The sequence below is a fragment of the Poecilia reticulata genome, chromosome 10 (assembly GCF_904066995.2).
Source record: "Poecilia reticulata chromosome 10, P_reticulata-male-v2, whole genome shotgun sequence".
NCBI lineage: Eukaryota > Metazoa > Chordata > Actinopteri > Cyprinodontiformes > Poeciliidae > Poecilia > Poecilia reticulata.
This window is the reverse complement of record NC_088839.1, coordinates 32,837,055-32,853,701: the sequence shown is the minus strand read 5'-3', so window position 1 is coordinate 32,853,701 and position 16,647 is coordinate 32,837,055. Positions and strand designations below refer to the sequence as shown.

General features: G+C 42.7%; 1 protein-coding gene across 1 annotated transcript in view; it reads right to left on the bottom strand.

The window, feature by feature from the left end:
• The window catches only part of slit3 (slit homolog 3 (Drosophila)), a 226,983-nt gene extending 218,602 nt beyond the window's left edge, over nucleotides 1-8,381 (bottom strand). Inside the window, exon 1 of the mRNA XM_081611949.1 lies at nucleotides 7,671-8,381. Within this exon, the coding sequence (XP_081468075.1) occupies nucleotides 7,671-7,858 (188 nt within the window). The 5' untranslated portion in view covers nucleotides 7,859-8,381. The remainder of the gene's footprint in view (nucleotides 1-7,670) is intronic.
• Between the last annotated feature and the right edge of the window lie 8,266 nt (nucleotides 8,382-16,647).

The following is a 16,647-nucleotide window of genomic DNA, read 5'->3' as shown; positions in this document are numbered from 1 at the left end:
ACAGAAAAGTTTCTAGATTTGTTGCTTCTTTGAAAAAACACTGTTAGATGGGCTTAATGGACCTTAGCACAGGGGCCACGTTTCATTGGCTAATGCCCATTGCACTCATGGTGCATTCAGGAACATCAGGTACATCTGCATGACTGACCATCCTACTTATCCTTTACTGATAAATTAGGTCGCTTCTTGATTGGATTGTGAATCTAATAAACATTAAAATCAATAACATTTATTACCAATGACACTTGATCAATACCAACAGATGATACATTTAAATGAATATTCACTGATCCACCACCGCACAGCATTCTGGGAGATGTAGGCAATGGAAAGATTTTAGCCTCTCAATGTGAGCTAAGCTAGCTGGTAGCATCAACTAACGCACTAATTATTCGGTTGCCTAGCAACAACCTGCTGGGTAACTTAGCACAGCAACAGTTTCAAGTTCCTCCACCGTGACTCAAAACAGCTAAAAAAAACAATGATGTGAAGAAAAACTGAAGATAAAACAGGAAATTAGTCCAGAAGGATTTCAGATATTTAAAACAAAAAAATAATAACTGATGGGCTGCACAGTGGAGCAGCGGGTAGAGCTGTTGCCTTGCAGCAAGAAGGTTCTGGGTTCGATTCCCGGTCTTTCTGCATGGACTCTCCATGTTCTCCCTGTGCATGGTGGGTTTTCTCCAGGTACTCCGGTTTCCTCCAGTTGACATGACTGTCAGGTTAATTGGTCTCTCCAAATTCTCCCTTGGTGTGAGTGTGTGTCCCTGTGTCCCTGTGTTGCCCTGCGACAGACTGGCCACCTGTCCAGGTGACCCCGCCTCTCGCCCGGACCGTTAGCTGGCGGCAGCAGCTCCTCCCGACCCCACTGAAGGACCAGGGTGTTATAAAATAGATGGATGGAAATGTTTGTATGGTGATCAGTTTTTCAGCTCAACTGGAACGTGTCCTAAAAACATCAGGTCAAAGGTCACAGGAGTGATCGGATGGTTGGTCCTGATTCCATCAAATTCAACTCAGTTTACCAAACTGGATCTGTTAGACAGACACACACACACACACACACACACACACACACACACACATTCCAGGAGCACCACAAACCATCGTCCCACAGCGGAGGGTGTGGCGGCTACGCCGTCCACTGACCAATCACAACAAAGCTTTGATAAGAGCCAGAAGCAATGGCTGGACCTGCTGGATTTGTTCTTCTCTCTCTCTCACACACACACACACACACACACACACACACACACACACACACACACACACACACACACACACACACACACACACACACACACACACACACACACACACGCAGGCAGCAGGACCCTACTGCTGTGCGCTCAGCGGCTGTGAAAACTCGAGTGGAAATGCTTCTGGCAATCTGAGCAGCTGAGCGTTGGAGCTGGAGGTCGGGGGAAACGGCGCAAATTAGCAAAGAAGAAGAAAAGCAGGAAGAAAAGATGTCAGAACGAGCCATAGGTGACAAAAACAGAAAGTTAATCAGAGAAAAGACAGAGAGCAGGAGCGCAGACATGAAGAGCTGGAAACAAAGCGAGGCAGAGAGGCCGGGCGAGGACACAGAAAGCCGAGAAGGTGTTGCTTGTAAAAATCCTGCCAGGAGTTCCTCAAAAAGCCATTAATGGTGGAACAGAAATTCAAAAACCCAGCTTTCTGTAAGAGTTGGTCCAGGCAGCGTGCCACTTCCAGCAGCGAGGCTGAAGACGCACTCCGGACCGGGCCGACGCTCAGACACTCAGGAAGGTTCAGGAGCCAAACATCGGCAGCAATAATCTGCCTTATTTAGCTCCTCCTCACCGGAGGACAAGATGGAGGCCAGGTGTTTCACTAATGTTTCTAACCAAATATTCAGACTGAAACTCAGCAGTTAGCTTACTAAATTAACATTTATCATAAAATATTTACATTGCAGCTAATAGCTTGTTACCAACTATTTAATTTCAACTTGATATTTAGTTTCAAACCAAATGTTTGGCTTGATAACTAAATATTTAGCTTGAAGCTAAACATTTAGCTCAGAGCTAATTTGTTAGCTCACTAACTAAATATTTAGATTCAATTTAATTATTTAACCTGAAACTAAATATTTAGCTCAGTAACTAAATATTTTGTTAACCCTTAGATTTGAGCCAATTTTTAGTTCATAGCCAAATATTTAGCTAAACTAAAGCTATTTAGCATAACTAAATAGTTAGCTTCTTAACTAAATATTGAGCTTCATAACTAAACATTTAGCTTCATAACTAAATATTTAGGTTGGAAGCTGATATTTAGTTGGCACACGTAACTCGAAGCTGTGATATTTATAGATGAATGACTGAGATGGTGAAAACATCAGCCTGAATATTAGTGATGTTTTTGCTCTTATGATGAGCTAAAGAACTAAATATTTGGAGTTAGTTTGTGACTTGAGGAGCCTTAAAACCGGAGCGGCTCGGCCCGATCCGAGCGTTCCCTCCGGAGTTCACGGCACCAATTCCTGACATTTCACAGCAGTTAGCAAACAGTTTGCAGCGCCAGAAAAAAACACATTAAAGTAAGCACTGCAGGGTGTGTGTGTGTGTGTGTGTGTGTCCCAGTAGAACAGGTGTGAAGCGAACCCAGGAGAGAAAAGCCGTCCTGTTTTCGCTCCTTAAGGGCCCCTCCACTCAAATTAGATGCAAATGAGGTCTGGAGTGGCTTCCCAGGACGACGTTATGGGATCGGCGGGCCGGAGGAAAACTGGGCGAGCAGCTGAGGTCAGCACTGTTTTTCTCTCATTAACCTCCCCAAATGTTGCTTATAATGGAGCCGGAGAACCGGGCGGTTCTGACAGCGGCTGCTCAGAGGGTGAAGGAAGGAGGATGTTAAATCAGGAACCAGTTTAATGATTTCAGACGGTCGCTGATGGTTTCCACGGCTGACGCAGCCAGACGGCTCCCTCTCCGCTGATTTCCTGTTCTGCAGGCGTTCCCAAAATAATACGCCTTTTAGGCCTTTTCGCCTTCTTCGCATGGATTCCAGCGCTTCAAACCCAATTTCCTTCAACTTGTGTCATGACACTCAACTGTGGTTCTGAGCGACCTTCGCAGTCGGCCTGAATTAGCTCGATTCAGTAGAAACGTCTTCAGAGAGCCGTAAAAACCAGCAGCAGGGAAAAATCCCCCTTCAACACCTGACAGCTCTCGCTCACTGCTGGATTATTAAATCATGTTATTGTTGCGAGTCTGCAGGCTCAGCTCTTCATGAGTACAGCGCTGTGTTACTTTGTGACGCTAACATTAGCAGGACGAAGGGGGTTAGCATCTGCTTAATGAAATCTATGCTGCTGGGGTCAAACTGGACCAGAACCGCTTCTGGTTCTGTTACGACTGCAGTGTAAACCCGACAGGTTGTCTGGTTTACTGCCAGGTTTATGATCCTTCAATTTAAACAAATCAACTCTGCAGCGCTAAAAGACTTCTGGACCAGGCGGAGGAAAGGCTTTCACTCCTCAGTCCTTCAAAATAAAGTCCAGAAGAGATAAAAGTTGTTCCAGTTCAAACCGTCAGCAAAGCGCCGCCAAACTCAGAGATGTATTTATGGAATCAGGTTTAATCCAAACCTGCTTCTCTACGTCCTCCTGCATCTCATCCACAGCCAAGTTGCTCTCACTCAAATGTTTGCTCATGATTTGTTGGTAAATCAGCCCAAGTGTCACATTCTGGACAGGCTGCAGGTTGTTGCTCACAGCAGCGCCGACAGTAAAACATGAACCACATGAAACCTGGAGGGGGGAAAATAACGCAACATCCTTCTCTTTTCTCGCTCTCTGTCAGCTACGCTACACACAGACCCGTTTCCATAGCAACTGACAACAACCACACTTCATGTATCAGGATTCAACATTTAAGACACGAAAACAGAAAATTCAGTCCGTTTCAGTTTTATGTCTTTAGGCTTGATGATTATTTTGAAATTAATAAGTGATTGCTGTGGCAGATTAGCTACCGCTAAGCTAAGCTAAGCTAACACAGTGGTGGTAGATTAGCTACCGCTGCGATTAGCTAAACTAACACAGTGGTGGTAGATTAGCTACCGCTAAGATAAGCTAACACAGTGGTGGTAGATTAGCTACCGCTGCTATTATCTAAGCTAATTAGTAGCAAAGCTCTACGTCCCTTTTTCTTTTTTATGTCAGGCGTACATTTAAGATTTCATGTTGACAACTACCAGCTAAAGCCAATGCTAGTCATTGTTAGCTAGCGGTCGTCTGCTCTCCAGCAGAAAGCTGGGGGTCTGGAGACAGAACAAACAGATACAAGACAAGCTGGCGGCCATTTTGGCTCATTGCCGTTTTTTAGGCTGACATGAAAGCAAACTCATCTGAAACGTTGTTTGGCAAAGGCTGTTCTGTTGACTAACTGCTGCTCTTTTAAAGCTTTCTGGTTGCTTTGTTTCGTATTTTCTGGCTAAAACACCCGGATGACCACAGCCAGTCCTCTCTGCTCTGCTGCAGGACCCAGCCCAGTTTCATAAACATCACCCAGAAGCAGAGAACTGATTGGCTCACCAGTCAGAGGAACCAGTTAAACATCCCACACCATCACCAGAACCCAAACTGCTGCTCCATCCCTTCAGTGCAATTAAAAAAACGTTTCTCCAGCATTTATGGAAACTTCCTCCCTGTTTGTTTTTCCTTTCAATCAACCACCATCTGTATGTTTTCCCCTAAAATGATACATACCAGTCTGACCAGTCTGGACCCGTTCTGCTGACTTCAATAGCTATAAATATCCTGCTGCCAGAAGACTAATTAAACACACACTCCTGACATTTGTTCACATGTTCAGCTAAACATTTGTTGACAGTTTTGCTGAGGCCTTGTCTCTATATAAACTAATATCGCCGCGACAACGATTAAAAACTAACATCGTGCACATCGAGTTGGTTTCAGGAAAGTTTCCTTCCACAGGAACCTGAACAAATCCACCTCTGAGCGATGTTTTAATGCCAACCCGTAGGGGGCAGCGCAGCGCTAAGCTGGAACCTGTCAGCCAATCAGAAGGCTCCAAAGCGACCATCACTTCCTGTTAGGGATTAAACATGGCGCCTCCAGGCAGGTTCAGGAACAGCTTCAGACGTTGGAATGTAAAGTTTTTAAAACAGACGATCAGGATGTGAATTTATCGCACGGCGCTTTATTTGCAAACGTTTCCTTAAATCTCCACTTTGGTCTGAGTTTCTATACAAAATAATTTTATTGATATTAAACTGAGTTTATTGTGGGTGAAAAGATAAAAAGTTTAAAAAGTTTTCCCAGATATAAATGTTTCTTCTGCTTTAATTTGTTATTTTGTTAATAACTTATTGATTTCTCCATCTGATGACATCATCAATTACTTATTATTTCAGTAAACATTTTATAAAACACTTTTTGTGGGCGCTTTGCCCACCTCAGCCTGTTTTCATAAGTTATATCACACACCGTTTTACTTTGGTAATCAATTCTTCTATTGATTATTCTGACGGTTAATCAATGCTTGAGATACAAAATTGTCAAAACGTTTCATTTAACCCCTTTAGCTTCTTTTTATAAAACATTAAATTCATTTTATAAATTAGAAAATAAACATTTTATTGCCTAAAATGCAATAACTTTCAGTGGAGGCTCGATTAACCGATCAATAACTGAAAGTTGATTAATATGTGATTATTTTCCAGAAAGTGAAACAGGGAGAAGTTCTGAGTAAAACAGATTTACAGACAGATTAGTTTTTATCTTAAATGCAACATTTTGATCATTTTTGTAAAGTTTTGGGTTAATTTCTGCTGTGATTGTTGTTCTTTCAGTAAAATAACCATTTTAGAGTCTTAACTCCAGATATCAATTAATCCATTACTAAATTAGTTGATTTTATTGATTAATCGTGATTAATCGTTCCAGCCGTAGTCAAGTCAAATCACAATATTATCCAGATATGTTAACTTTAAATGAAAAACAAGCTAATGACCCATTTTAGCCAGATTGTTTCTGCGTCTGAAGCTGATAAATGTGGTTTATTTAATGAGCTGAACTCCATATTCTCCTTATCTCAGCTGGCAAAGCCAAATCTCCGCCTGGAGCCACGGCGCTCATCTCCTTTAAAACGTTCCCCATCTGCGCAGAGCTCATCCATTTTAATGCTTCCCACCTCAAATTTATCTGCAGAGGGGAATAAAGACGAAGGCCGAGGGAGGGAGGGAGGGAGCGGCTCGGATAAGTCAGAGGAGCAGAAACAGACGGGCAAATCCCCCCCCAGGGGGCGGAGCGACACCCGCCACCACCACCCATCACTGTTTATTTTACTGGGATGTAAACGTCCTGGGGGGGGCGCCGTGTGAACCCCAGCAGGTCCTGGGGGGTCGCAACAATCACACAAACCTGCAGAAGGAAACAGTCACCTGAACAGAACGCGCTCCGACCTGCAGACGCAACAAAACGCAGGCGCTGAACGGCAGACGCAGCTGTAGCTGCATGTGCTGCAGCAGCTGCTGCACATGCAGCTACAGCTGCAGCACATGCAGACGCAGCTGCAGCACATGCAGCTGTAGCTGCAGCACATGCAGCTACAGCTGCAGCACATGCAGCTGCAGCACATGCAGATTGAGTTTGTTGTGTCAGAGTTTGGTCTGCTGCCCCCCTGCAGGGCTTCAACGCTCCGTTATCACAAATAATCACTTCCATGCGGCAGGAGGGAGAGGTGTGTGTGTGTGTTTCTCTGTGTGTGTGTGTATGTGTGTGTGTGTGTGTGTGTGTGTGTGTGTGTGTGTGTGTGTGTGTGTGTGTGTGTGTGTGTGTGTGTGTGTGTGTGTGTGTGTGTGTGTGTGTGTGTGTGGTGTGTGTGTGTGTCTGTGTGTGTGTGTGTGTGTGTGTGTGTGTGTGTGTGTGTGTCTGTGTGTGTGTCTGTGTGTGTGTGTGTGTGTGTGTGTGTGTGTGTGTGTGTGTGTGTGTGTGTGTGTGTGTGTGTGTGTGTGTGTGTGTGTGTGTGTGTGTGTGTGTGTGTGTGTGTGTCTGTGTGTGTGTATGTGCGTGTATGTGTGTGTGTGTGTGTATGTGTGTGTGAGATTGTGTGTGTGTGTGTGTGTGTGTGTGATTGTGTGTGTTTCTCTGTGTGTGTGTGTGTGTGTGTGTGTGTGTGTGTGTGTGTGTGTGTGTGTGTGTCTGAGGAGTGAAATCGCTCTGAAGGGTCAACAGGTTGGATAAAGTCTCTGGATTCCAGTTAAAACATGAAACTGAATCAGAAACGTTTGGGTCCAGAACTTCACCGGTTCTGGTTCTGGTTCTGGTTCTCATACGAGCCTCAGTTACTGGAGGTTCTGATGAACGTTTTGAGTCATAATGAATCTGATTGAAATCATCATTCCATCCAGCTGGGCTGATCAGAACCGAGCCGGTACCGATATCCAGCCATGTTTGTTGATTTTTAATTATTTGAAGATGCATAAAAGAGAAAAATGTTAAATTATTCATATTTATCAAATCAAACGTTCTTCATTTTAAAAGTGAATCAAAGTTCACGTCTCAGTTTTAATGAATAAATGGGAAAATGTTTTAATCTTTGTCTAATGAACCGACTCTATGCAGTAATGGTTCTGGTTCTGGTCCATCGGAACCATCCCGGGTCAGGCCGGGCTCTACTTACAGGCGCTCTGCGCTCCGCGGGACTCCTTTGGGTACCGTCTTCAGACCCAGACCCTGGCAGTCCACATGCGACCCGGAGCAGCTGCACTTGTGTGGGCATCCATGCGCCGCGGCGGCCCACAGCAGCGCGGCGAGCAGCGGAGCCCAGACCCGCAGCCCGGCGCGCCTCTCCGACCCGCTCACACACATATCCCGGTTCCGACAGGCTGGGTTCACAGCAGCGACTCCGAGGAAGGAGGATCGGTTCGGTTTCCTCCAAGTGAAAACTTTCCCCCGTAGGTTTGAAAGTTTCTCCGCTTTGAAACAGAAAGCTGCGCGTAAAATCTCCCCAAAGCGCCGCGGAGCCGCGGATCCACTCACAGGGCGGTCAGAACCCGGTCCGGACCCGAGCCGACCCAGTGGAAGCGTTCTGCTGGGCTGGGACCTCCGAACTGAACATCCTCCGCTGCTGCAGGAAAAGTTCCGGAGCGCAGCGGCGCGGCAGACTGGAGCGACCTGCGCGGAGCATGCGGGTCCCCCCGCAGCAGCAGAGCGCCTCCCCCCGGCTCTCTCTCTCCTGATGTCACCAGAAACGGAGCGGGAGACTTCCCCAAACTTTCACTCGCTGCAGCTCATCTGCAGCAGGAACCGGACCGAGCTCTGGTTCCTCTCCAGCAGGTCGGACTGGACCCAAAACCTCAGAACCAACCCGCAGAGAAACCGCCACAAACTGAACAAATGCAGCAGTTTGTATAGTTTCAATTAACGCTTTCAAACTAAAGATGTGTCATCTCTCAAACTCAGGTATGAAACCCTTAGAATGAGTCGTTTAATATTCCTAATCTGATCAAATCAGGCAGATTTGATCAGATTTGATCAGATTTGATCAGAGAGCGGCAGGGAGCCGCTCATCCGGACAGAAATGTTTCCAGATTCATGTTTCTGGGGGACACCAGGACCACCACAGTAGATCAACTTTCTAACTTTGTCACATCTGCAGCAGCCCGGAGGAACAAGCCGCAGACGCGCTGCTGCCCTCTGCTGGTGGAGGAAGACCGGAGAAAACTCCGTTCAGACTAAAAACTCTATTTATCTTTAGTTTCAGGTGTTTCCTCTGATGATGAGACGGAAAAATCAACAACTATCTGGATATAAAATGAATATTTCTGAGACTGTGCAGATTTCTGCTCTGCAGTGGAAAACCCGAAACGTCCAGCAGAAACATCAACATCTCGGTTCTGACGCCCGGAACCGGCCGCCTGCAGCGGATCCAGCCTAAATGCTGCAGCACAGAGCAGAACACTCCGAGGCTGCTGTGATGCGTTCAGGGACGGCTGGGAAACCCGTCAACATGTCAAAACTACTAATAATTTAACAATTAGGGCTGTCCCAACTCAACGCTTTCACTTCCGATGAGATACGGATATCGCAGCTTTGAGAGCTGATCGATGCCGATACGATAACAGCAGGAATCACAAAGTTTCTGCAGCTGCACCGACTCAGACTTAAACGTTTGTGCATCAACACACAAACGTACAAAATACAAGAAATTTACAATAAATTTGTACCTACCCTTAATGTAAAGAAGCTAGGGGGCAAATAAGCAGCTAGCTAGCGTTAGCTTCAGCCAGAACACAATGGAGATGCATTGGCTGGCGACTCAAGCTACACAGAACATATGAGATTAAATAGATCCGCCAAGACAAAAGCTCCGAGCTGCGAAGAACGTATTTAACTCCAACTAAAGACATTAAAAAATACATTTTAAGGGCTTGAACTTGATTCTAAGACTTTTTGACATTTTTACGACCATTGTACAGTTATACAGTGTATTGTGATGGAAATGTGCAAAAGATGATAAATTGGCGATAAATTTTAGATTACTCGTTGAAATCGGTCCGATTTCCTACATCAACATCTGATCGGACTAACCAATCAAACCTTGTTTTTCTTTCAAATATTGGCTCAAACTCCTAAACAACCCGGATTATTTTTTAGTAGCTTCATCCATCCAAACCAATAAAATCTGAAATCATTTTTATAACCTCTACTTTTTAAAGTTGTAGAAAAAGAGAATATCTGATTATTTTCTCATTTTTAACCCTTTGTAATTTAATGCTGATTGTCTTATTGAAGCTGTTTGCACTGAGCTGAGTTTTATTCTCCAATAAATATGTTTTTATCTGGGATGGAAAACTTTTCCACCGAGCAAAGCCAGCTAACGCAATCATAAACTCTACTTTTATTTACATCACTGAACATCTAAATTGGTCATTAGTAATATTTATTTAATCCAAAAGAATGAGAACATTTTTATGATTTGGATTTAAAATGAACAGCCTGTTTTTCTTGGAGTTTCTGAATATTTCACTTGTTTCATTAAATGCTGTTCAGTTACAGGTCAGATTTTCAGATGGAGGCCGAAAGCTTTGACTCCAGAATGTTCTGTTTGCTGTGTGGAGGAATCATCTCCGTCTGAAACTGTTCAAATCCACAAAGAAAGCCTGAAAATGGCAGATATGCATCAATAATCAATCACAAGTCAGTTCAGAAAACAACACGGCGAGAACACTGTAAAAACACAACATCTGATTTTAGTACAAGTTCTACTGCAAATGAGAGAGTAGATTTAAAATAAGACAGAACTGACTTACAAGTAACTTTTCAGCAAGAAACTTTTTTACTCAAAAATGACTTAATATGAAAAGGTGCAGATTGTTTCACTTATAAAAGTGTGGCCTGTTGCAATAAATCAGATAATAAATTAAAGGGAGCTCAATTCTTTCCATTTGTGTGATTTATTGTTTTTCTCTTTCTACAAAACCTGGATGATAAAGTCGTCAGTTTTTACAGACTAAATTATTCATTTGATTTGTTGTTTAGTTATTTTGGATATTTAAAATGTCTTCCAGTTCCTGCGTTAAATGTTAACTACAAATAAAACTTTATTGACCTTTGAGAAAGAGTTCTTGCATCACCATTATATCACTAGAAAATGGTCTCAAAACAACAATATCATCGTTTATCATAACAACTTCTGGGATTATTTATCGTCCAGCAACATTTTCTACTGCAAAGCCAAACAGCAAGACATTTTCCCATAATATAGACCACAAATAGACTAAAGTAGACCAAAAATCGTTGGTAGGATTTGGTGTTTTTGCAGTGAAGACCTGGGTTTAGTACTTAGTAAAAGTTATTTAAGTCTGACCTCTTAGATGAAGTCTGGCAGAGACTCAGCCAGCGTCAGGCTGATGGCAGCAGAGGGGAAGTAGAGCAGAACAGCAGCTAATTTCAGGAGCTTCCTGGGGGATTTGCAGGCCTGGAGTTTCACTAAGGTTTCCTCCACCGCCGAGCCAGCAGGTACCTGAAACAAAGCCAAGACCTTCCTTCATGCACCGCATGTTATCTCAAAGCTCCTGGCTTTTTACGGAGCGAACGCGCCGAGGGAAGAGCCGCAACATCAGAAAGTACCAAAGAAAAGGGCGACAGAGACCTGCAGGATCACCAAGACCTCCGAAATACTGTCAGGAAATGATTTGGTTTGAGACATTAGTGGACCAACTGCCACCAGAACCAGGACCAGTATGGATCCGGTACATAGAATGGGACCAGTATGGATTCGGTGCGTAGAATGGGACCAGTATGGAGGCGGTACGTAGAATGGGACCAGTATGGATTCGGTACGTAGAATGGGACTAGTATGGATCCGGTACATAGAATGGGACCAGTATGGAGGCGGTACGTAGAATGGGACCAGTATGGATTCGGTACGTAGAATGGGACTAGTATGGATCCGGTACGTAGAATGGGACCAGTATGGAGGCGGTACGTAGAATGGGACCAGTATGGATCCAGTACGTAGAATGGGACCAGTATGGATCCGGTACATAGAATGGGACCAGTATGGATCCAGTACGTAGAATGGGACCAGTAAATCTCCATAAGTGGAGAAGCAACATTCAGGTTTTATCTTCCTCAAATCTGGAACAAACTTCCAGAAAAGTGGAGAACAGCTGAAACACTGAGTTCCTTTAAATCTAGACTAAACCCAGGAGGATACTAGTTTCCTTTGAATCATAATAAACAGAAGAAATCAACACATCTGATGAGTAATGATGATTTTAACAATAATACTCATGAAAATATAATGTCTGTTAGTGGTTCACACAATTGCAGACTGGATGACGTGTTTATGTTTTTATGACGTACAAATAAACTTGACTGACTGATTGATTGATAAAGTAAAGTCATTTTCATGGAACCAAACTGCCTGCATTAGCTAGCATAAGTTCAGCTAAATGACAAAACAGCATAAGAATGAGAAAATGGCCTTAAGCTCTAAAACGGACTCGGTTCCCAGCCCCAGCTTTGGGAACTACTGGTGTAAGCTCTACCTCATACCTTCAAAACATTATAGGACTGAATTGTTGTTTTTCACTATAACAGAACCTGACCCAATCAAGAAAATTACCTTTAACAGAAAAAAAAGAAAATAAAAAGACTAAAACAGTCAAAGACAACTCTGAGGTTTGGGCCGTTTCACAACACATAATGACCATACGTCATATTACTGCACAGCTGGGCAGTTCATCGCTTATGATAGCTCACAATTCCATTTCAATTCCATTCTTTGGCTCTCAGTTTGATTCAATACTGATTTAGTAAAATGTAGTATACAAATAACTGGTGTACCTGTTAATAATTGAATGTCTTACTTATTTTTTTTATGATTCCTGGCTTTATGAGCAGCCATGATCGTAAACATTACTTTAACTGTGTATGCTTTCATATTTTAGAGCAGGTAAATATCAGAAAATAAAGTAGCACCTCTGCTCAAAAGGTTAAAACATGGTTGCTAGGTAACGGTCTGGGCTTGGCTGAGGTTGCTAGGTAACGGTCTGGGCTTGGCTGAGGTTGCTGGGTAACGGTCTGGGCTTGGCTGAGGTTGCTAGGTAATGGTCTGGGCTTGGCTGAGGTTGCTAGGTAACGGTCTGGGCTTGGCTGAGGTTGCTAGGTAACGGTCTGGGCTTGGCTGAGGTTGCTGGGTAACGGTCTGGGCTTGGCTGAGGTTGCTAGGTAGCGGTCTGGGCTTGGCTGAGGTTGCTGGGTAACGGTCTGGGCTTGGCTGAGGTTGCTAGGTAACGGTCTGGGCTTGGCTGAGGTTGCTAGGTAGCGGTCTGGGCTTGGCTGAGGTTGCTAGGTAGCGGTCTGGGCTTGGCTGAGGTTGCTAGGTAGCGGTCTGGGCTTGGCTGAGGTTGCTAGGTAGCGGTCTGGGCTTGGCTGAGGTTGCTGGGTAACGGTCTGGGCTTCTGATTTGAAATGTTACATTCTGGAGATTTCAAACAGGTAATTTTCCAAACACCAAAAACAATTAACTTATTGTCAGAAACCCAAATTGAAATACAAAAACATGCTAACTTAGATAATTCAGTGACTTCAATCATATTTGAACAATATTGCTATTGTGAACCGTAGAAAACATTTTCTTGATTTATTTGATAAAAATATTTTTGGGGAAAAAAAGAAACTGAAAATGTTTAGCATCTGTGATGACAGAAATATTTGACTCCCGACTCGTTTTTCCATGAGTCGATGCTGAGTTATAGCTCTTAATATGATTAAGGACACACACTGACTCAGAAGAATGAAACATAAATAGTTCCCTGGGTAGAAAATCATGGGAAGTTCTTTGATATTTGTATTGGAGGGAATTTAAAAGAGCTTATAGCTAATCTATTTAATCAGTCCCTCATGCCATTCCAATGCATATTTCATTTTATTTGCAACAGGAGAATAACTCCTGGTGAACTCCTCATGAACAATAAAATGAATGCAATCCAAATCCATTTCCCCTCATTATTCTCTTTAAAACTTTCAAGCTTTAATGTCCTTCATTTCTGCTTCATCACATCACCGTCATAAAAAACAACAACCTGAAAATAAACGTGATCCTGAAACTTTAAGCTGGATCTCTGGTCCAGTCACATGGCTGAATTTCTCATCAACACCCAGTCAGCAGCCATGTTTCCATCCGACTGTCACGCAAAATATGAATTAACTTTTTAAACCTCAGGAAAACAAAAATAACGTAAAATGTAAATTAGTCGTGTTTCGCTCCACTGGTTTGAAGCAAATCAACAAGGATAAGCAAAGTGTGTAAACAGGAAGTAGCTAGCTAGCATGTTGTTCATGCTAGCTAGCATGAACAACACATCGCACAAAAACAGAGAAGTTTCCATGAACGCGTTGCTATCAGATAAGCTGTAATTGTTTCGTCCTGTTGGCTGTTCAGAGAAAGAAATGTTAACACATTAACTTTTTTTGAGAAAAGCCAGAAACCGCCTCATGCAAACGCAAAAATGTTTTGTGCAAAATTTAGGAAGTTATTTGAAACACATTTATCAACTGAGCTTTGATGTAGCAAACGTTCCCACCTAAAGGGGAGTCTGTGCCTTACCAGAGGCACAAGACAGAAAATGTCAGTCAAATCTTCCAGCATGGAGGGAACGACTCGTGGCGTCAACATCTGGTGACTTTACGTTTTGCTAGACTTGTTGACCAGTAAAAGGAGAAGCGACTAATTCACATTTTCTTTTTTTTGCAACATTTTAAAAGTTTGCTCAAAATTCACAACAGTTGGATGAAATCCTTTCTACAGAATATTTCTGCAGATAAAAACGATTAATCGGACTAATCGTGATGAATCGATTATTAAAATAATTGTCAACTAATTTTGAAATTGATATGCTGAACAACATACTCAGAGTAATAATTTGGTCAAAACTGTACAAAATATATATCCATTTTGGATTTCAGATGAAAACATTTGTTTGTAAATACGTTTCACCTGAAACTCGTAAGTGGAAGTTTTAGCTTCACCCAGTTCAAATTTACTAAAGGAATGCTGTTATTGCGTTTTAGGCAATAACTTGTTTATTTTCTTATTTAAAAAGGAATTCAATTATTTGCTTGCAAAGTTTTAATGTTCTTCTAATGTATTAAAACATCTTAAGTGGTTAAATAAAAATCAGCAGTATGCGCCATTTTTTCATCCTATTAGTAGATTAATCTTCAGAACAATTGATTGGTCGCTAACTAAATGGACAGGAGTCTGCACAGTAGCTTCAGAGGAACATAAATATCAGATTTTCTGCTTTTCTCTGCTGATTCTGAGTAAATGTAGATTTCTGATGACCGTCAGGGTTTCGCTCATTCCTGATGGTTTCTGGCGTTTCCCTGTAGGTGCGGCTGCCTGGCTGACTCACTGATTACTCATTCCTCTCACATGAAGCTAATTACCACCAGCAGGCTGTGGGATCTGTTCTGCTTTTCACTCATCACCACTTCATCAGCTCACTTTGTGGAGTCTTGTTATCTGTTTGGGTTTCAGTCTCCGTTAAAGCAGCTTTCTGGTCACCTTGGAGGCAGATGGCGGCCATTTTTGGCCCCTGGACTGCATTCAATATAATCTAAATTTATTCCTCCTAGCACAGGTGGTTCATGCAGATGGAGACTTTTTATTTTTAATCTGGGCAACATTATTACCAGATCTTGCAATAGAAAATGTTGGTTGCAGTTCAAAGCATTCTTGTATTGCATTGAGAGGAATGGCAGCTGTCCAGTAGTTTTATTTGTTTTGATAAAAGTTACCTAAATCTTGTTTCTATTGCTTGGAAATGATAAAAACTGATTATTTCTTCTAAAGAGACAAATCTGGAAAACTCTCTTTCTGACAATTCATTCTGTTTTGGCATGTGACATAAAGTTAGAGGCAAGACTTGAATGTCCTCCATGCATCCTGACTGGATTGGAGAGGCTGCAGAAAACCTGCAGGTACAAAATTGACAGAAGCACATCACACTTTTCACGTTTTAATTGGATGAACTTTGTATGAATAATTTTCCCATATTTCACCATTGCGCAGTTTGAGTCAGTCTGACCTAAAATATACATGATTAAAGTAAAGTTTGTTGTGTAACATGACGCAACACCAGAAAGTTTAAAGGGTCTGAAAACTTTTGTGCGTCAGTGTAAAACAAAACAGATTTTAGAGGCATTCTAGTCTAAACAGAGCTTCAATTTAATCTGAATCTGGTTGGAAAATGGTTCATTTTGCTGAATGAAAACATATGCTAATATTAAGGCACGTACACACACACACACACACACACACACACACACACACACACACACACACACACACACACAAAGAGGATTCTTAGAGGCGGTTAAATAATGCCATATGTTTCCCCAACAAGGATATTTTTCTCCTGCTGCTTCTCATGTGCTTGATTGATGGTGTAATTTACTAAAACACCACTCACACACACACGCACGCACACACCAGGAACACACAAAGCAAATAGTAACACACACACACCCCAACCAGTTGATAGTGCCATTTCAGGATTATTGTTGTCCAGGTATCTTAAGGCTAAGCTAACGATCCTGTATCACTATTTCCAGTTTATTGTAAGGAAAAACTTCTCCTTTTCCCAAATGCTGGAAGCCCTTAGAAAGGCCCAGCAGGGCTCTGTGGAGTATTTTCTGTTTGGTTGTGTACTGAACACATCACGCATAATGAGTGAGCCGCCATGTGTTCCTGTGATTTAGGGTTCAGTAACAATAACTCATTAACCTCTAACCTCTGTGATTAAACGGCTGATTGAGCAGCAGACCATCTGCACAGCTGACCCCGAGAGAGCGGCAGCAAAGCCCTGAGCTATTCACCACCGACTCCACTTATCTGCAGCAAACCGCTCCGAACCATCATTCACCTCAACAGGGTGGAATTATGCTAATAATGTAGCAATAAAGCTTTTAATCCAGCAGGGATCTGAGATTCCAGGAAGTCCTGGTCATGGCAGCATGAAACGGTTTAAAATCGGGACAACATCTGAAACGACACAATTACACGTCCAACTGCAATCCAACACCAACGCTTTAACAACACATAGTTCAATAAAAATAGCAGGTAATTTAAAGAAAACGGTTCA